The 21,755-nt window shown below is 41.5% G+C and overlaps 1 protein-coding gene across 1 annotated transcript; it reads right to left on the bottom strand.

Annotated features, from left to right (window-relative positions):
- Window positions 1–227: 227 nt before the first annotated feature.
- On the bottom strand, window positions 228–14,123 carry adipor2 (adiponectin receptor 2). Its single transcript, XM_019264028.2, has 8 exons — window positions 14,104–14,123; window positions 13,419–13,689; window positions 4,972–5,157; window positions 3,941–4,112; window positions 2,920–3,106; window positions 2,645–2,832; window positions 1,986–2,179; window positions 228–1,848 (listed from the first exon to the last, which is right to left on the bottom strand). The coding sequence occupies exons 1-8, from the start codon at window positions 14,121–14,123 to the stop codon at window positions 1,720–1,722; spliced, it is 1,347 nt and encodes a 448-aa protein (XP_019119573.1). The 3' UTR covers window positions 228–1,719.
- Between the last annotated feature and the right edge of the window lie 7,632 nt (window positions 14,124–21,755).

Genomic DNA, 21,755 nt, shown 5'->3' with positions numbered 1-21,755 from the left:
TGCGCTCCCCAAAGAGGAATAAATTAATAGAAACTAGATCAAATAAAAACAGAAGATGAAGAAAAGAAAAAAAAGAAAAGAAACAGAAAATGTGATGCACAGAGAAGATGACGATCACTCCAATCATAATTTCTTGTTTAGAAAAAGCCATCGTCACATAGAAACCCGCAAACTTTGTGTGTGGGCGCCACATTTTGTTATTTTCAGGAACTCGCTTTTTTTTTCTTCAGATCTTTAGAGAAAATTTTGTTATTTTTCCACATGATCTGTGGCTGAATGAGAGAAACAAATGATAAATACCAGAAACAAATGATAAATATCAGAAGAGAATAAAGTGAAATTAAAGCTTGCAATAATAATAATAATAATAATAATAATACCGAGAACAGCAGTGGATAAATTAAAAATACAATCCAATCAAAAAGAAACACGTGTTTTCAGGCAGAGTATCGTTGATCTGTGAGGAGGTGAATCTTATCAAGCGTCACAGACGAGGAAGACGACGATGAACTGCGTCTGCGTCTGTTTTACCAAATATGTGACTCCTCCTCTGGGGATTTGTTTATAAAAATATCTTTTAATGAACCATTGAAGGGAAGAAACATACATTGGTGATATGGAAATAAGTTTTAAAATCATGGACTTTAAATTTGGTTTTAAGCACAAACGTCTGAGCACAGGACAAGCGATCTGCCGTCTCCTCGTTTATATTTCAAGATCTTCAGGTCAGAAAAAACGACTCTGAGTCCTGAAGTCGCCGTGTGTTTGATAAGATTCAGATGTTGTGCCTTATATTTCCTCCTCGCCTCCACCTCTGCCTCTCATCCTTGCATATACAGACTACATGAAGCGCTTCCCTCCGGCTGCAGTATTACTGTGTTATTCTCTCCGTCGCCTTTCACTGCAGGAGGAAGTGTAGATATAACACCTCTCCATCCTTAATTGATTTATCATCTAACATATTTATTTATTCTTGCCATCGTATTGTAACATCATTTTTTTTGTTCTTTTTTAATATATATTTCATACAAATCTATAACCCAAAATTTAGAAATCTTATTTACATGGAAAAGTTTTTTTTTTTGTTTTTTTTTACTTTTAAAAGTGACTAGTAACCCCTCGCCCACCCTGGTTCCCAACATCTCCCCCTGCTACCTTCACAATCATGGAAGAAATCCACTCATCTCTTTCCTTGTTTTCATTTTTGAATGCTAAAGTATGAAAACAGCATTCAGCAAAAAAAACAAAAAAACAAAAACAAAACAAAAAACACCCCCAAATTTTTTTAAAGCCATAATTACGCTTTTCAAATCAAACCATTAAAACTCAACACAGAAGAAAATGTTGGATTATTAAAGGGAGGTTTTGAACGCCTCGCCCCTCCTCCGAAAACAAACAGAGAGTTTATAAAACCCCGTCTTTAAAGTGGTTTTATAGTCGACAGAGCTGGAGGAGATGGGGATGGACAGACGGACAAAGGAGACAGAATGAGAACAAAACACCCTTGTCAGTCTTTTTTAACAGCGCCCCCTGGGAGGACATCCTGTGTATTACGCACACAAACACACACCAGACAAGTCACTTCTTCCGTCTTCAGTCTCGAAGGGGGAGAGCTCGTGTGTGTGCATGTCTTCTAGGTTTGCATGTGCAAGTGTGTGTGTGTGAACCAGTGCCTCCCCTGTTGTAAAATGCGTGTGAGTGAATGAGTGTGTGTGTGTGTTAGAGAGTGCCGTCGTCGGCGCAGCCCGCTCCCGCCGTGTAGCGAAACTCCTGCAGGTTGGAGACGCCGTGGAAATGAACGAAAGCCCCCGCGACCACCAAGATGTGGAACAGCTGGTGGGAGTGGAACTAGGAAAAGACGAGCAGAGAGGAAACAAAAAGAGAAAATTAGACGGTGTGTGACAGAAACTGGGGGACATAAAGAGAGAAAAATGTGAAGAAGAAAGTGCTACAACATTGTGTTGGTGTGTGTGTTTGTCACTTACCCAGATGTCACACTTGCCAGGGAAGAACCTCTCAGGGATGCGAGCAGCGTACAGACAGGCGCCGGTGATGTAGAGCGTCGCCATGAGCAGCAGCCAGCCCATCTGACCCATTGTGGTGGCTTTGATCAGACCCTCGCTGATGACGAAGTGCAGGGTGGGAACCACGCCGCTCAGACCCAGACCCACAAACACCCCTGAACACAGACACAGATCATGAACATTTAAAACCAGCATAACTGAAGTAGATTTTTTTCCTTCTCGATACTGATTCTGACACCTGCGTATGATCTGATACAAAAAAAACAAAGAGAATGAATGCCGTAAACTTTCTCTCATTATCTAGTTTCACAGTCAAAGTGACATTTATCTAGCTCATGCTGATGTTAGACTACCAGAAATAAACTCTACTTTGCCCTACTCTGCCTCTGATTGGCTAAAACTCAACGCCTTTGTTGGTTTTGGGTTGGTTAGATCGGTTTTGGGGGGGAAGAGGTGAACAGGACACTGTCCCACTTGGAGGTATTTCTAACACAGCTATCACAACAACTCAGAGTCACATGATGAACAGTATCTTTGTGGCTCTATTGCTAACATAAACGACTGATCAGAGCGGCTTTAAAGCACAAACTAAAAGGTGAATATCGTTACGGTCTCTCTACCTGCTCTGACTCCTCTGTATTGCGGCGTGGCGAAGAAGTCGCACTGCGAGACAGTGATGGCGGACAATCCCAGCACGCACACCACTAACAGGTAGATGAAGCAGGGCTGAGGGGAGCAGTAGAAGGAGTAGTACAACCAGGGGACGAACGATCCCATGATCAGGAAGGCGATCCCGCTGTAGTCCAACCTGCACAGAAACACAGAGTGGATTATAGACACAGTGGGACTGTAAGCTCATCGTGAAGCCTGTGTGTTCACAGCATGTGCGTCTTACTTGGAGAAGACTCTGGAGACGCCTTCAGAGTGGCAGTAGACTGTGTGGAAGAGCCAAGAGAAGGAGAGGCAGAGGATGGCCCCGAGGAAAAACATCCCGATCACCACCTTCTCCTGGACCGGAGCCACGAACGACATGTTAGGCCTGAACATGTACATCAGACCCAGAAAGAGGAAGAACAAACATCCTGCAGAGAGCAAATGCAAGAAGAGACGAGGGCACAGAGTGAGAATTAAAAATGAATCAAGCCTGTCCCTGAGTTAATCAGAAATAAACATGTCGGCATGTGTTCGGCTTTGGCAACTAATTCTCTCTAATAATGCCAAGACACACAAAACAGGATGAAGAGTATTCAGTAATACTACACTACTACTTCAGGGTGAAGTACCTCTGTTTAACCACTAGGTGGGAGCAGAAACTTACTCAAGTCCAGACACTTAAAGGCTCTTAAAGCAGTTAAAGATAAATGGTGAGTACAGAAATAATAAAGAGCTTTAAACCAAAGTTTGTTTTCTCACTTTTCCCAAATGCCAAACAAATTATCCAAGGAAACACAAACTAATCTTCTTAGCAGCAAAAGAAATAACAGTCATTATTCAGCAGTTACAGTCTTCAGATCAAAAACAGTCCACAAATTTAGTTAGGAGGAAAAACACATTTAGGAGTGCAAATGTTTTGGTTTATTACATCGTGAGTGATTATAGAAAGACTTAGCTCGAGGATATTCCTCTGTAAAACTGAAGAAGAGTCGATACTACACACACACTTACCAAACCAGAAAGTTTAGTAAATCCAACTAATGAGTTCACAAGAAATCAGAAGTAATTCCCTGGAGTTTGATGAAGTGCTTATAAAAGTAAATATTTCTGGGTTGTGCTACATGATGTTGTTATAAACCCGCCTGATTTACCGAAGACGAACTAAAACAAAACTTGAGTGAAGAAACAGAAACAAAGAGTACGACTTCTTTCTTTCATCACAACGTTTTTGTGAAGTTCTTGAAGAACTTCGTGTGTGCTACCTAGCAGATGTGTCCAGATGTTTCCCGTCTCCGTGTGGATTCTGAAGATGCTCTTGAAGCAGGCGCGGAACGAAGGCATGGGCGGCCTGTGGCCGTGAAGCAGGAAGTCGTTGTCCTTCAGCCAATCGGGGAGCACGTCGTGAGGTATGACGCGCCACCTGCCCTCCCACACCTGAAGGACACAGACAGGAGCGTCACATTGAAGTCTAGAAAAACAACCTAAAGGCCAAATGGAAGATGTTAATGGTAAAAAGCAGTAGGTCGTTTACTAGTTGCGTGTGTGTGTGTGTGTGTGTGTGTAAGAGGGAAGTACGGCATGTAATCACGAGTGTGTGTAGCGAAGGTGTCAGATGAACAGTATCGGGGTCGAGTGATGTAAATAAATAAACTGAAGCCTGATATGGAAAAACACCTCTGATGGAGAGAAAGAACCCTGACAGACTCTCTCCAGTGATTCATCTCCCTAATTTGCAACCTGCTGGTTGCAATTTCAGCAGACTGTGTGTGTGTGTGTGTGTGTGTGTGTGTGTGTGTGTGTGTGTATGTGTGTTAGTGTGTGTGTATTAAGCTCATACGAGTTCACATTCCAGCAGTGGCTTCTTTCAGTCACACACTTTAATTTCATAATCATCGTAAATATGTTTTGACACATAGTTGGTTAAGAAAACTGTTACAGGGATTAAAATGGCTTCTGGGAATTTGTTGTGTAATCCGTCAAAACATGACAATGTCCTCTGAGTTTCTGGCGAAGTAAAAAGCAGAAGAAGAAACCAATAATGTGCTTTTTTTAAATTATTATTAACTTGCGTTCTCAAAATGGCTGATTTCTGCAAGAACCTGACTGACTGCTGTATTTTGGACATTTTCCAGGTTGGCTTGTGTTCAAATTCACAAATGAGAGATAAGTTAGGCCATAAAAAAAGAAACAAATGATAAACCAGAGCATATGTTTGTTCATTGTGTTTTTATGGTTTTATTGGTTTCTTTTACAATGCTGTTTTTATCCTGTGAGTGTGTGTGTGTTCATTTACCTTGTGTACGAACTCCTCCATCCTCTCCATGGCATGGTGAGCCTGCAGGAGCGGAGTCATTCCCATGAAACCTTCATCACTGCTCTTCTCATCCTCTTCCTCCTTCCGCTCCTTCTCCTCCTTTCCTTCTCTCCCTCTGTCGTCCTCCTCGTTTATTCTTCTGTCGTCATCGCAGTCCGGGACACACTGACGGGAGAAGAAGACACAGTGTTAGGACGGGTTGTTTTAATCACTTCAGAAGTGTGTGTGTGTCCTTATCGGCGTTATCGATCCCATAACGCTGCCTTTCACATGCAAATAAAAAGTCACTGTGACAAGGCAAGGGAACTTCCTGCCAGGTTCTTCATGGATCATTTTGCATAACCTGCTGCTGACGGGTGACAAACAAACACGTATTCGACTCGACATGATCACACAAAGTGTTGTAGTTGTGTCCTGCGGTGCACCGTGTGTTGTATTTTTACACCCCACAGCATTCAGGTTGTTTCTTTTAAGATGCCCGTGAGCAACAGATCGGTTCTTCGTCTCTCTTTTGTTTTGACTTACAACAAAGATGCTGTCACTGTGTCACGCTGTGTCTGCTGCGAGGTGTCGAATTAAAATGGCGACAAGGTGCTCATCTCCTCCAACAAATCTTCTCACGCTTACCAGATTAAAATAATTAGAGAGACAAAGAAATACTGAAAGATTTTAGAATAAACATCATCTTGTACATTTTTGATTACTTTCAATCATTTTAATCCTCTCATAACCTCTCAGATGTATCCTGTGGGATAGTTCAGATGGTGATGAAGTGAAGTGAAGTAAAACTTAACACACGACATATTTTAAGACAAAAAAAAGCTCATTTTTGATTATCGTCGACACAGTCTGTCTAATCTTCCATTTATAAATGCAAGATTAGACAGACAGTGTGAATTCAATTCAACACAATAGCTGTCACAGCTGGGGAGCCGGGCGCAGAATTAATATGGCCAGTGCTTTGTGATAAATACACAGTCATTTATCATAAGTGACGCGCAAACAAACACACACAGAGTCGAGCGCGCGCACACATGCTTAAAGACAGTGGTGTTGTGAGTGGATTCAGGTGGACGGAAGTGATTACACGTGACAAAGAGGTGAAAAAAAATGCATGCAAGCACAAAATATGTTTTGTTTTTTTTTAAACACGCCATGTTCTGATGGAGTGATTAGAAAAGATGCTTCTATTTGTCCCTGAGGAGGAAGAGAAGAAGCGCGACAAACGGAAGAGACAAAGGTGAGAAAATTACAGAAAAAAAAGCAGCACGACTGAGACAGACGAGAACTGTTTGTATATATAATGCATGACTAACCAATTTTTAAAGACCCACCAGCAACGCACACCCAAACTACATGGAGTGTAGTACATGCTTTGTGTGTGTGTGCTGTCTATGACGTGGACATTTACATGTGTCACGCGTCTCACACACTCAAACTCTGTGGACAGCGAACGAGTTTTAGGTTCCTAAAGTTGGAGTTTAAGTCTGACATCTGCCCGTCTGCTCACGAGTGTGTAGACTGTGCTTAATCATGCATGAGGATGAATCTCAGTCTGCTGCTGCTGCGTACAGTAACACACACAAACACACACATACAGTTTTAATCACACCTGAAGGCAAAATCACATTGTCATAAATCCAATGTTTTGACGTTGAGATAAAGGTGACACCTGACATCGATTGTGTGTGTGTGTGTAGCATCAGTGATTGAGTACACTATATGAGCAGAGGGTACCTGGGTGACTGCCAAGCGGTCACGTGTGCTCTCTGCGGTCTTTGTGTGTGTCAGTAATAGCCTCTCATGTGTGTCCATGCATGCGTGTAATGTTGGCGCGAGCTTAAATCCAGATGCTGCCGGTCTTGCTCTGGATTGTGAGGTTACTCTTGAAGGGTGTGTGTGTGTGTGTGTGTGTGTGTGTGTGTGTGTGTGTGTGTGTGTGTGTGTGTGTGTGTGTGTGTGCAGGGGGGACAACGCAGTGTCCTCCAAGTGTACTCACACATTCACACCTGCATAGATGATACTGAGCTAAAATAAGCACGCGATACACACATAACATGCGGACTGCTATTTCACACTATACACACACACACACATACATAGTGACACTCGCTTTAGTTAACACACACTGTATGAAAAAGGTGGAGATGGATGGGAGGCATTTAGCCTACAACCTGTACGTTGAAGTGATTTATGATCGGCTACCTTCTCACTACAAACCAGCTTTTTACTGTACAGTCACATGCTGTTGTTCGTTTTTGCCAAGTCAGGTTTGTGAGAAGGAGAACGAGGGAGTGTGTGACTGCGAAAATGACTCTCTGCACTAATCGCTGAACTAGTCTAGATTAGCAAAAAATAGGATCACATGACCTCGTGACATCCTTATTCTTGTTGGTGGTAAACCAAAGCAGAAAGTATATGCAGAATTTACTCTTGCTATGATAATCATGGCATGTCAAACAAATCACGTCCCAAAAAAAAGAAACAAAGCCGATGCAACAGAACCAGAAATAGTGTTTTTAATTTCACACTTTCTTCTTCTTGGTGCCTACATTTCCCACAACTCCACTGCCAACAGTTCAGTGGCAGATTAGAGTTGATTTGAAGCTCGTAGTGCCGAGCGTAGCTTGCCTCAACAAAGATGAAGAGTGGCCGACAGAGGTCTTGTAAACTTTTTGGCATTTTCAGATTGTTTTGTTTATCAAACTTGTCAGTTCATCAAATTTCTCGCAGATCCCTCTGGAGCCACAAAATGCTTCATAAAACTTATATTTAAAGTTTTTTCACTGGGGTTTGAGAAAAGTCTTCTACCTCTTAAGCAAAATACAATACAATACAATACAATACAATGCACTTCTGACAGCTGGCTCTAGAGACCCATAGTTTTCACTGAACAGACATGCAGTTATTTAAAACCGTTCTGAATGATTGTTGTTTGTCTGTCTGTTGGCATCCGACTGCCTTTGTACGACATGAAACACAGAGTGTTGCACTGCAAAGAGGAAGCTGTGGGAGTTTGCAGATATCTGAAGCAGAAAAATACTGAAAATGTCCAGCTGCCAAACTAAAGAAATGAAACAAGAAACTGATTTTTTCCTGTGAAACATCTGTGCGGCGTCACTAAATTCAATCCAGACTGTGAAAGCCGCAGTCTTGAGGTTTAGCAGCAGGTGATGCAGAGAGCCTGGCTGCAAGCTGCTCAGCTGAAGTCACTGTAATCAGATCTAATAACAACTACAGACAGGAGGACTGTAGGAGTGAAGAAGTAGTTTCTTGGAAACGTGGGCTATCCCTAACACACTAATGCGCTTACAGTTCAGCACTCACACATTAGACGAATGTAGTCTGCCACACGTGACTCAAGCTGCCCGGCCTCCAACAACTCATCACGGCAGAGGCTAAGGAGTCAAATTTCGCTCGGTGTGAAAGTGTGTGCGCGTGTGGTTGAGGACATGATCCCGTCCTCGGCTCCAAGAGCTCACTCAGCAACGGTCATCGTGCATGACTAAAACAGTCTGGAGGTCCGCACAGTTCAGGCTGCTCGGCGAGCTATAGTCACGTGTGTTGGGTAAGCATTATCTCAATTGTTGTCATACTTCAGCAGAACGCTGTTCCTGTTTTTCCTGGGAAGAGATTCCCCGGAAGACTCCTGAGGGAACTCCAAAATGTACTTCACAAGCTCACACTGTCCATATCTGTTTCTTATTACACTCATATGGCTGTTATGACCTCAATACAGACGCAGAGAGATAATACAGAAGGTCTACAACCATTATTTTCTCAATTAATCAATCAATCATGTGTGTCAGTTTGTGTCTGCCTAACTAACCTTATCAGTATGTTGCAGATGCACCGTAAATTTTGATGGCACGATTAGATGAGTTCATGAATCTGGAGGGTTTTTCTTTATTTAAATGTTCATCTGTACTCTTCTTTAGTTGGCAATGTGGAGGTAGAGGAAGAGTGAATGTTGTTTTTCTCTTGTGGAGTAAGCAGGTAACATATGCTAATGATTTAAGACCGTCAATTTACCAATTATAAAGGAGCCTCAAAAACAAAAACAAAAAAAAGGAAATTGTCGTTTGAGTGTTCTAACTTTGTCTCAAAAGCCTGGACAAAATAAGCAGACGGATATTTAGTCTGATTTCTCCACTATTATAGAGTGCATGTTTTGGATTTCTTTGCTTTAGGTAGTCTTAAGTCTTTTGTAGTATGGTTTTGAAATGGTTCAGAAATGTATGTGCAGCATAACGAATGCTGCACATACATTTCTGATCTTCTATCAAGCAAAGAAAACTTCGGTTAATTAATTTATATAAAAGTTAAAAACAATTCACTAAATTCAAAGTGTGTAAATGTGGCACAAAATAGTGGCGTGTATGTAACTTTGGGGACACAAGTTTCAACTCAAGATGAAAGGAAAACTAAGGTAAAGATTTAGCTTTGCGCTAAAAACACAACAGCGGAACGAGGAAATCCCTCGAGTCGGCCGTCTGCTCAAGATTAAATGAGGCAGTTTTTCTTAAAAGCCCCCGCAGACCAATCTCTCCCTCTGTCTCTCACACACACACACACAAAAACATATATGTAGCTCCCCTCAGACTCATTAACAATTCTGTATGTAGACCTGGCTAATGACTTTCACCTGACTAATGACTGTTCAAATGCGCACACACCTGAAACCCTGTGTGTGTTAGGTAGTATCCACCACTCTAATTAGTTGCGTTGAGCTCTACAGCTAGATAAGAAAGTGAGGAAGAAAAACCTCGGTTTTCCAGTGAAACATGGAACTTTACGCCCAATGTAAACAGAGTCACATGTTAGCAGTTTGGTAGAGGGTGGGATGCAGGAAACGGCTGCCAACCAACGAGATTCAGCTTGAAACTCTGCTGACCAATGACAGCGGCGTCTAAACTTCTGACCAAAGAGGGAAGAGCTCACCCTTGTACACCGTAACCCTTTGCACGGCACAGACGGAGCGAGATTCGACATGTGACTCACACATGGACAGTGCTCTCTGAGGACCTGAAACAATTTGGAAGAGACGACCCTCAAAAAACAGACAGTATGTTCCAAACACACTCACACACACGCCTGACTCTTAAAAAAAACAAGACACTGTGCCACGAGACAAACAGTTCTCTCTGTTCTGGCCCGTGACCATGAGGAGGGCATGACAAATCTGCATTAGCACGGCAACAAAGTAACACAGATTTTTATCACACTGCTCACAGTTGGAGGGCTTAAATCAAGGATCCTCATTGTCTGAAGCCACTTCAAAGTTTTTTTTTTTGTAATTGGCAGAATGGACGTCAAACTGGGACAAGGTAGCACCTGCGGTGTTGGGAGATTTTAAAAGCCTGTGTGAGTGTGTTGTTACCTCAAATTACTCCATGTAAACTCACCTTTACCTTACCGATTTCCTTTATCCTATCGTTAAGATGATTAGGGTAATAGGTAAACATTTGGGGATATATGCTTTTGCGCTTTTTTTGTCAGGATTGAACAAAAAGATTGAGCCGGTTAGCTTAGTGTAAAAACAAGAGGAAACAGCTTCGGCTCTGCCCAATAGTAGCAAAATCCTGACAAATAAACAGAGTATGGACTTGGCCAGTCTGAACCAGTTGCCAGGCAACTAGCGAAGCCTCCAGGAAATTACTGGTCCCAGCCAATAAACGGTGCATAACCCGCCATAAACATGGCACATTGTCTCTATAATTCAGGGTTTGTATGAATTAAACAAATATAGATACACAGTAGGCAGATTTTGTTACTTAGGCTAGCTGTTACCCAGTTTCCAGTCGTCATGCTAAGCTAAGCAGCTGCTGGCTGTAGCTTTATATTAACCACGCAGACACGATCGTCTCGTCCAACTCTAAGCAAGAAAGTCAATACCCCAAACTATTCCTTTAAGATCTGGTTCTTGCAAATGAAGCTGCACCGCGATAACTGAGAAATGTCTAGAATACTTCAGACAATCAGTGTGATTTATTAGCCCACACCGTAAACCTTTTTTTTTTTTCAGTTTATTCCTTAAACCGATCTGCGATCGTATGACAGGTACAATAAGAGGAAGTGACACTGGATGTCAGATCCACCTGAGCCTGAACGTCAGTGCATAACACTGGCACAAAGAGAGGATGTGCTGAGGACAAAACCTCAGAGCATTGTTCACTGTTTATTGGTGTTCCCCTTGTTTTGTTGTTTGGAGTTTTTTGGCTAAGATTCCTCTCTGAGTGTACAGTATGTGTTTGAGGTGCATGTTTACAGTACATGTTGTCTCCAAAAAAACAAAGAGGTCTATTCATTCTTTGGTAAAACATAAGAAAAAGGAACAGGATAACATGATCAGACTTTAAGTGTTTGTTTTTTGAGCTATCTACCTCTCTGCAGGATCTCCACTCTCCTGAAAATCTCATTTTCATTAGTTGCATTAGCACAAACTCTCAATTGAAACCGACTCACCTGACAGCTAATGCCATCTAAAACTCCTCCAAGTCTTAATTACCTAGATTGAATTAAGCAATCTGTAAAAAAAAACAAAAAACACTCAATTTAACTTTAACAACTCTAAAAGTTTGGCACTTTTAAACTATACTGTTCATTTTAGAGGCAACGTTATGACATTTTCACTGTAACTGTTTGAAACTGTTCTGAGCACCAAATTCTCGTAACAAATATTTCCTACTCAAGTATTAGGGCTGGATTGTTGGCAGGTAAACAGCTATTGTTTCAAAAATTCTTTTCTGTGACTGTGGGGTGTGATCAGGAACACACGCAAATACCAGAACCTCATAGGGAAGTTCAAAAAGGTCTGAAAAACAGGAAACTTGGAAAAAAAAATGAATAAAATTATGAAAAATTAGTTGCATTCTTGAAAAACTAAATAATCCCTGTAGTCATCGGCTAAGACATAAAATATAGGTCAATCCGCCAGATTCAGAGACACAGACGCTTCAAATCTGATGGCAAACAGGATGTGTGATGCCAACCTCAGAGCTATACGACACACCCACAAACACATTTCAAGACGCACACTAACACCTACCGTAAACGCTCAAAAATTCAAAAGGCGGCCTGCGGCGTGCTACAGACAGCCTGCACCCGCTCCTCGGTGTGAGGGGGGCCCCTTGCGTCCTCTCAGGTATCGGTGTTGTGTTTCAGCAGGTAAAAAGGCCGCACACGAACCACACGCACGCAGACAATATACACACCAACACTATTGTGTTTCACCTCAACGGCTCTATGCTGATTGCCTTTCACACTGAACAACAGACCGACTGCTTTGTCTGTACACACACACACACACACACACACACACACACACACACAGTCTAAACAGGAATACAAGTGATGCCACTGATGGGGAGTGTGCCACATTTGTTTGATCAGGTTGCCTAATCACGCTGATTTTATTTATTTTTTTTGGTTAATGTGCTTCCTTTCCTTCCAGGAAGGCGTCTGAATAGAGACATAACATGCCTATTTTTAGAGGCTGTGATTCTCGCACGCATTCAATATCCACATTACTTTCGACTCAGAGTGGAACTCAAACTGAACATCAGGCAAAGCTGAGCCAACCCCCGATCATAATGCACTGTTAATTACTATCGCACAGGATGACTCATCACAGAGTCTGAAAAAGCCTTGAAGGTGGCGAGGGTGTCGATAATAAGCAGAGGGTGAAAACCTTGAGAAAACAAAGTTCCGAGAACCCGCTGGTACAACCCAAGAAACTGATCACATGCTCCTTTCTGCCCCTGAGCAAGGCACTCAACATCCATCTGCTCTGGCTATGACGCAGAAGTTTGTTTTTAACTTTGATCTACACCGTGTTGGTCTGTCCCTCTGTCAATGACACATATTGTGTTCTTTTCTTTTTTTTTTATGTAAACAAGTTCACAAATTTTCATGCCTGTTTGCATTTCCGTGAAAGTTTAAAAATGTGTCATTGTTTTACATACTTATTTGTATACGTATTTATCTATGAACACCAACACACACAGTGAAACTCTCACATGTTCTTTCTGCTGAATGTTGAATCTACTTTTTTTAACTGTGGTAACTGGTGCCAAGACGTGCACACACACAAAACACACACAGAACACAACAGACAGTGATTGAGTGATTAAACCACAATATTAATTACTGTTTGTAATGAACATGGGGGTGTGTGTGTGGTGTATGACTCACATCTACATCTGTGTGTATCTTTGCAAACATAGTGTAAAAGCATATAGTGTATGTTATTATACAGACACACTGTACTGTCAGCATTTGTTGCAGCTAACGACAGCTTTTTAATTATTAAATTGAGGGTGTGTGTTTTGGTGGATAGTTTTACTGTGTGACCGGTCGACCCATACCACGCCACATGGCTCTGAACCAACCAGATGTCAGCATTTCCGTGTGTGTCGGATACTCACCCCATTGTGTGAGGGGCACTCTGAGGCGCTGAGGTGACTCGTTGAAGGACCTGAGGTGGGCGTGTCTCGTTTCTCCCGGGAACTCACGGGATCTGTAGGCGTGCTATCTGTCGTGTGTTCGACAAGGTTTGAAGTTCTGTGGCGCAGCACGAAGGCCGGGCCTTCGGCCCCGCTCGTCTCTCCTCCGTCCAGCTTGAAACGCTGGACCGACCTCCACAGACAGAAGACTTGATGGATTGATGGAGTTGACCAGATCCGGATGAGACCAAACCTGGTCGGACCAAACAGGAATAGGTTGAACAGGATGAAGAGGACAAAAATGGAGCAGATGGGACAGGATGACAGTACGAGATAGATGACCAACCTGGACTAAACAGAGGAGACTGTCTTTGGCCTGGATTATATCCTCAGTCAGGCCTTGATGGGACGAAGCTGGAGAGAGACAGAAAGAGAGAAGGAGAGGGAGGAAGAAAGATGGAGAAAAAAGTTAGTCACCGTGATTTTGTTTATCCTCAAATTCAAAAAATGCAAACAAAACAAAATCAAAACAAAACAAAATCAAAACAAAACAGGATCACAGTTAAAACACCACATCTATATCCAGGAAAACAGGTTGAACGTTACTTAAAATCTAAGCAATTAAACACAGTATATAAATCACAGCCGAAGCATTAGGAAGCCTGACTGCCCAGACAGTGGAGACATTATCTGGTAGTTAAAAGGCCACAAGTTCAATCTCCGTACAAGACAAACTATCCTACACTGTACTTCAGTTCATTCAGTCTGAATTAAGAGACAAAGATGATGTTGGTCGTTGCTTCATCTCTATCAATTCAAAAAGTGAATCCATGGTATCAAGGTCTTAAAATACTGGATCCTATCACTGGCAGCCGGTTAGGAGCTGCCAACTTGCTGTCATGGAGAGTTGCTTAGCGACGCAAGGTGTCAAGGACAGGAACAAGAGATGCACACAGGAAGTAGATGTGTTCCCTGTTGAGAACTTACAATGCCTGTCTTCTTCATCTGTCTCTGAACATTTCAGCGTCTCGTGGGGAAATACAAAACCTTATCACTTCATTTTAAATTATTCCTGCTTGACAAACTGTTAAAGTGAAGAGCAAGGTGGGAAATTTACACCAAAATCAAATCATGTCAAAATCCAGTAATTGCTGCTACGTTAGTCGAAGCCGCTGCTGCACCTGTCATGATTGGGAGGTCATACTCAGCCCTGATACCACCTTGACAAGTACAACTGCTAAAATGTCAAATATGTTCTGGTGTAACCTGAAATACCTGAAATCCAGTACCTGTTATTGAATGTTTGCAACACTACAGCTACACTGTTTTAGAAATTCTCATGATTGCAACTAGCGCTGGGCGATTGGACGAATATATCGGTTGTTTTATTGGGCTATTTTATACACTTTATTTTGTTAATTAAATGGTCTGCCTCCGAATGAGAGGAAATGCAGTGTTAAGACAGAATATTTTCACATCTAACTCTGTGAATTTATTTTCACTAAACCTGAGTTGGTGACTGTTGGAACAGTGGAAAGACTAACAAAGACAGATTAGATTAGTTTTAATAAAGTGTTTTTTACAATGAGTTAACAAAATAAGTAAATTAAGCTAGTCTTATTTTGTAAGAGGAGGAATTGAGATCGAGGTTGATTGTACTTTTCTGTTTAGTAAGTAAGTAAAAAATATTTCCTTTCTTGATGTTTTGTTTACTTATTGGAAGACACACATACCTGTGCGAATGTGTTGGCAACTGTCGGTTGCCGTGCTGTTAAAATTGGGATATTTTAACCTAATGTAACAGAGTAAAAGTGAGCTTGCTAAATATGTGAGGACCTTAACCACGACCTAACCTTGGAGCAAACACGACCAGTAAAAACAGACCTCCAAAAATAGTCCTTGGTTTGGAAGATTTACTTTTCTCTCCTTGTGCAGACGTTCAGCCTTCATGAGGATAAATATTCTCGTGTGTACCCGACCTAGACTCATTCATATTTGCATGTTTTTAACACAGCTTGTTTCCAAACACTCACATGATGACCAAAGCGTTAATGTTGCATAAATGATAAGAAGTGCAGCTGCACGTTCATATCAGCATGTCTTACACTGCTGAGATCAGTTTTCTCTCTCTCAGCTGTGTGTCACACACACACACACACACGCACACACACACACACACACACACACACACACAGCACTCCAGAGGGGCCGAGTCGATGTGAATATGCCCTCGAGCACACCACTTCATTTAAACCATCTCCCTGTGCTACCACAAACACACATTAGAGGATTACACACTCAAGGGGAAAAAACAACACAAAGGCATGCACATACACACCTGAGCATGCACTGGTAAACACACACACACACACACACACACACACACACACATACATACACAGACTACTAAAGACATTTGTAAGAGGCTGATGTCAGTATTGCTTTTGCAGATTCTCTACTCTGACATCAACAGGATCAAAATAACTAGTAGTGTGTACTGTACTGTGTGTGTACATACATAAATTATCATTTTGAAATCTGTTTTATTCGTCCATCCAGACTTTATATATAATATATATCTGATTCATGTAAGGCCAGAACAGAGAGGATACAGACAGAAGTGTGAACATGGCATTAACTCTGCAGGATATTGTATATAATTAACACACACACACACAATTACTGTATAAAGACAATGTATAGTGTCAAAATAATTATAATCTCTACAATTACTCTATAATGAGTATAATTAAATAATTTTAAATGACCCTACGAATCAAAGCAGTCCTTCAAATAAGTATAATAAGCCTCTTTGAGGCTAGCTACTACTATATTATAACAATATTATAGTCTAACAAATATTATAAACAACCTTGTACAGTGTATAGAAGATTCAAACATATTTTCCATTTTTTATAGTATTGTATTGTGACAAGTTCCTCTTATCCAACACATTTCATTGTATTGTTGACCCTGTGTTAACCTGAATATGATAAATAAACCTGAAACGTCTGACATTGAGGACACTGGTTATTTACTTGCTTCAGTTACTCTACATATATTCCCATGAGCTACAACTGCTTACCTGGTGAAATTTGTTTATCAGGTAGAATAAAATGTCTGGAGACATTTTCTGTTCACCTTATCGTTAATTACACGCTGCAGCAACAACGAAAGGAGGAGCAGCTTTCTACAGATGAAAAACACATATGTGGGTTTTTCCTAGGGAAGGATAGCTATTACAGAGAAGTAGCTTCAAACCGCAACTGTTGGTGAGAACAGAAGGGACGAGCAAACAGACAAAGAGTGAAAAAAAAAGAAAAGACAACACAAAAGAGATGGCCAGAGAAAATCTGTAGAGGAGCCACACAGGGGGTTTATAACCCGATGACATCGACCAACAGACAGTAACGCTATTCCATGCTGCAGAGATGAGAGAGAAGACGGTTTGAGCTGTGCTGAAATGACTGGCCTGTGGGCAGGTCCCCTAATCGAAATAAAAACACTTCTACACGCTGAGATTGCCCAATCAATCTCTCCGCTTTGCCTCCCTCCTCTTTCTCCCCAATTGACAATTTTTCTGAAAATTACACCGACGCTCTTTATGAGTAACTGCGCCCTCATTTTCTGTCATGATGAAAAGTGAGATTTCATGCCGGGTCTTCATTATCCTGGGAATAAGAGGAATAAACTACTTTTTTTTTTTCCTTTTTAATTTCCAGCTGTAGTCGATTCCCAAGGTAACAGTCTTGTGGCCTGATTGTCACACAAGAACAAACAGCTCTCCTGACAAATGAAACAGCTAAAAGTTTTGTTCTGTGTGGGCCTGATAAGAGTCTGGAAACAGTGGAAGTGGATTATTATTTACCTTTGCGTACACAGAAACCAGAAACAACCTCAACAACGACAATCTTCTGGAGATTTGACTTGACTGTCAGCACTGTTTTTCATATTATATATACACAAGGGTGAGTCAAAAACAAAGCACACTCACTCACTGGAGCTGCCAAAGAGCCAACTGGATGACCACAGAACAGACTGACCCCACACTGAGATAAAAACACTAACTATGATGGAACATGGAGGAAAAAACTGTTTCACACATGCACACCAAATGGGGCTTCCCAGGGCCCGAGCCAACTTCAAATGTATACGCTCCAACTCTGAGAGAGCTGACACATTATGTCTATAGACAACAGGATGCAAAATGACTCATCAAGTTGTTTTTCGTGCCGGATAACTGTATGATCACAATTTTCTTGGCTCATAGAAGCTTTGTGAATGTCGTATACGCCCATACCCCCCCTCCCTCGTATGAGGCTCAATTGTTTTCTACAATCAGGCTCCATGAAACAAACCGATCATGCAGACAAGTTTACCATCTGCAACAAAAACGTCAAACTGAGAGCAGCACAGAGGGTAAAACTGGTGGCGCAGCAGCCTGAAGGAACCAGACACGCGATCTGCCGGGTAAACATGGGTCAAGATAGAGATTAAGCAATACTCTGAACTGGGCCAGAGTTTCTACTGGACTGCCCTTGAACACTTCCCTTTCTTTCTTTCATGGACTCCGCCTCAGCTTGTCAACCATAACAAGGTTGTGCACTGTCAGCTATATAGAAATAGTCTTTTGGTTCCTCTTTTTAACTTTTAATATTTTATTCTTGACATTTTGAACCAGCTCGGAGGCTTATACAGAAAACGCCATACATAATAATAAATGCCAGACATAATCGCTCCTTAACTATGGACGCTATTGAGCTTTTAAAATGGATGTTATTGATTTGACCGGGAGGTCAATACGAGCATTACTGTGAGTGTGTGCATCCACTACAGCTGATAAGACAGCATGTGTCCTGCAGGCTGTGATGGCATGTTCTGAGTCTGCAATTTTAAAACCACAGCGATTCTGTCACAACATGAGGGGACAACATTGATCTGTAAACATGAGTATCAATGATGTGACCCTTGATCTTAGTAAAACGAAGTCTTCATGGTGTAGGTTGTGGATGGATATTTGTGTTCTGCTTCGCTGGAAACGTTCTTCAGCTCTGACTTTGTACTTTGCAGCGTGTTTTTAGTTTTCAGTCATACAGTACATCTTATCTGCACTGTGCATGTTGCTGCATGTTCCTCATCTGATGCACTGGATCTAAAGCCAGGGTTCATTACAGTCTCATACGGCTGCTGCTGGTATCCAGCCCAAACCCCCAGGGGACAAATATATTTTTCCTTGCATTCCTTGTAAATGAAAGACTTAAAAAGGAATATTTTGACATATTTAGAAACACGATTATTATTATTTTTTCTTTCTTGCTGAGGGTTGGATGAGAAGTTTGACACCACTCGTACATATGCCTTGTAGAAATTACACTTAGTTTTTTTGTATACATTAAATAAATGAGATGTGACATAATTAGTGAACTTTAGAGGTCGAACCAGAGCTAGCTGTTTCCCCCTGTTTCCAGTCTTTATGCTAAGCTAAGCTAAGATAACCGACTGCTGGCTGCAGCTTCATATTTACCACATTAGTGGTGAGAGTGGTGTCTATATTCTCATCTGTGTCTCAGCAATATCATGGCCAATGTAAGCCATCCACACATTGGGTGTACCAGTCAGGAATATAAAAAATGTGGGCTGGTATAAATGATGTATAATTACACTGGCCATCTTTAACCATCTTTCATCCACACATTGGTCATCCATCTCTCGGTCCAGAGCAATACGCTATAACACGACGACTATAAGATGGATGATTATGATGGTTATTACAGTTGGTAAAGGCATTCGTCATCCTCAGAGAGATGACCTATCTGGCTTTTATCTAGCGACACCATCGATTCCACTTTATTACATATGTCTATAACTAAAAATCTAATTTCTTTGCTGCACTTAGAGATTAATACTAACAACTCCAAACAGGTTAGGTTGGCATGCAAACAATCGACACAGGCATGAAAAATGTGTCCAACACTCCCTCACGCTCATTGTCACCATCCTTCTCTCTGTCTCGCTCTCGCTTCCTCTGTCTCTTTCTCTATAACACACCAACACACGCATGCACGCAGAAGCAGAAGACAGCTGACTGCACTCTAAAGTAGTCATTGTCACTGTAGAGCCGTGAAGAGGTGGCTCCAAAGAAATCAATCCTGGCAACCTGACAGACAAACCCGACAGGAACTCGGGTGAAAAGAGGAAAAAACAAACACGCAGACTGACTGAAGGAAAGAAAGAAAACAATATCTGAAAACCCCGAAAAGAAATGTCAATGGGAATTGATTTGTTCTCTTGTTTTTTTTCTCCTCAAGGGAAAGAGTGAGTGGTGAAGCTGGGCAGCAGCTGTAAAAAAAAAAGTAAAAGTGGAATGAAAAAGAAGCAGAAGTACCCACTTCTGGGTCTTTAACTATGGATTGGGGACCCACTTTAGGTTAAGGGCCCATCTGTCATGGTCGTGACTGTACTATAAAATCCCAAATACATCACTTTGTGTGTAAATTATGTGTAATAGGGGAGGGGGGCTTTGACAGGTGACCTAAATGATGGCGAATGCTGCCTGAATATGAAACAAACACACTCGGGCACGGAGCCAGGGGAGAGAAAATGTGTTTTATGAGGAACTTCACTGCACATGATGGAAGTGGGTGAAAGTATAACTCCTGCTAACTAAAAAGGAGAAAGAGAGAGAGAGAGTGAGAGAGAGAGATGTTAAAGGAGGACAGAAGAAATGACTCACAAAACCTGCTTTGCAACATCATCTCATGGCTGTGTGACACATTTGGGTTTGTGGGTATTTGTGTAATGACACACGAAGTCGTAGGTCATAGACTGTTTGAAGGAAAGTGGTGTGCTCCTTTACAAATCTAGGGGAAAGGTCAAACCGTACAGAACAGTAAAAGTACTGTGTAACTGATCCATAAAGTGAAATCAGACAATGACCAGCTGAGGAAGAGTCACATTTTACAAACATCTCTGATTAACTGGAGAATTTTCAGCATTATTTCATATTTTAATCAGCACTGTCTTATTATTTGGAGCTTTCTTTTATCCAAGCTAGAGATGCAAAAGTAAAAGCTTCCTCTGTTTTCGCCTGATATTTTCCTCCTGTGAGTGTTTCACCTAAATCTCTGTATTAAGTACCTATTAGCTAGCAGCTCTTGGATGCTGAGAGGACTAATTAGAGCTTTATTTCACACAGGTGAGCTGGAAAGGCAAGACAAGTTAAAACCATAACTTTAAGTCACATAAACACTGTTGGCTGGAACGGGAAACTCATTAGAGAGGCTTAGCATATAAAGTCAAACCTCATTCCTCTTACTTTTCCTGTTTTTAAGCTATTTACTGCACGTTACAAAGCTAAAATAAAGACTTTTGACATACAGTATAGGACGTTTACACAGCTCCACAGTAACGTTACAGTATCCCTGTTCCTCTTTCCCTATGGAGTCCTAGTTCTTGGTGTCGTGGCTGTCAGGCACCATGCCTTTTTCGCCCACAATGTGTGCTCACTGTCTGAGTCACTTCGTCAGATATGGCCTGTGGCCTGTCACCTGCTATGTCATTACTCGCTCTGTGACACGAATACACACACACACACACACACACACACACACGCACACACGCACACACGCACACACACACACACACACACACACACACAGAAAAAGATAGCCACAAAACAAACATTGTGCTAGATTTCTCCATCTGTCACACACATATTTGTACTATATATGGGGGACATTATAATCAGAATAATTCTAATAATAATAATAATAATAATAATAATACAAGCTGATATGGTGAACATGTTGCCGTTGCTTATTTACACATCCAGCAGTTACCGAGCAACATTAGCATTTATTTAGGGTCGTGTTTCTGGATACCTGATCAATCAAAGTCCAACATTTACTCTCTTTTAGCTCCATTTTTGGTCTCTACCAACTCGTAGGGCACATATCTGGCTGCCAGCTGCTAATTGCTTGTCGCTAACTCTGTCTGCCTTCTGTTTTGGTGCTGAGCAGGTAAAGTACAGTGAGTTTTGAGAGCATTTCTCAAAACAGCTGCATGCTACAGCTGAAATAAGCCAGTGGAGGTGAACCAGAACAATGAAGTTGCTGAAACTCGCTATAAAGCTTCGTAACGAGCTGCAGATTCAGGTGATAACTCTCTGCACAGTAGTGTCATCATTACACTTTTCACATTGACGCTTCATTTCTCTCACGTCATAAAAATATAAAATATAGACGCTTTAAAGTCAAAATTAAATCAGTCTTTCAGCAGGTAAGATTTTTGACTGATGTGCTACATTTAACAAACTGAACG

This window comes from Larimichthys crocea, chromosome XX (assembly GCF_000972845.2).
Source record: "Larimichthys crocea isolate SSNF chromosome XX, L_crocea_2.0, whole genome shotgun sequence".
Taxonomy (NCBI): domain Eukaryota; kingdom Metazoa; phylum Chordata; class Actinopteri; family Sciaenidae; genus Larimichthys; species Larimichthys crocea.
This window is presented reverse-complemented; position numbering and strand designations above follow the sequence as displayed.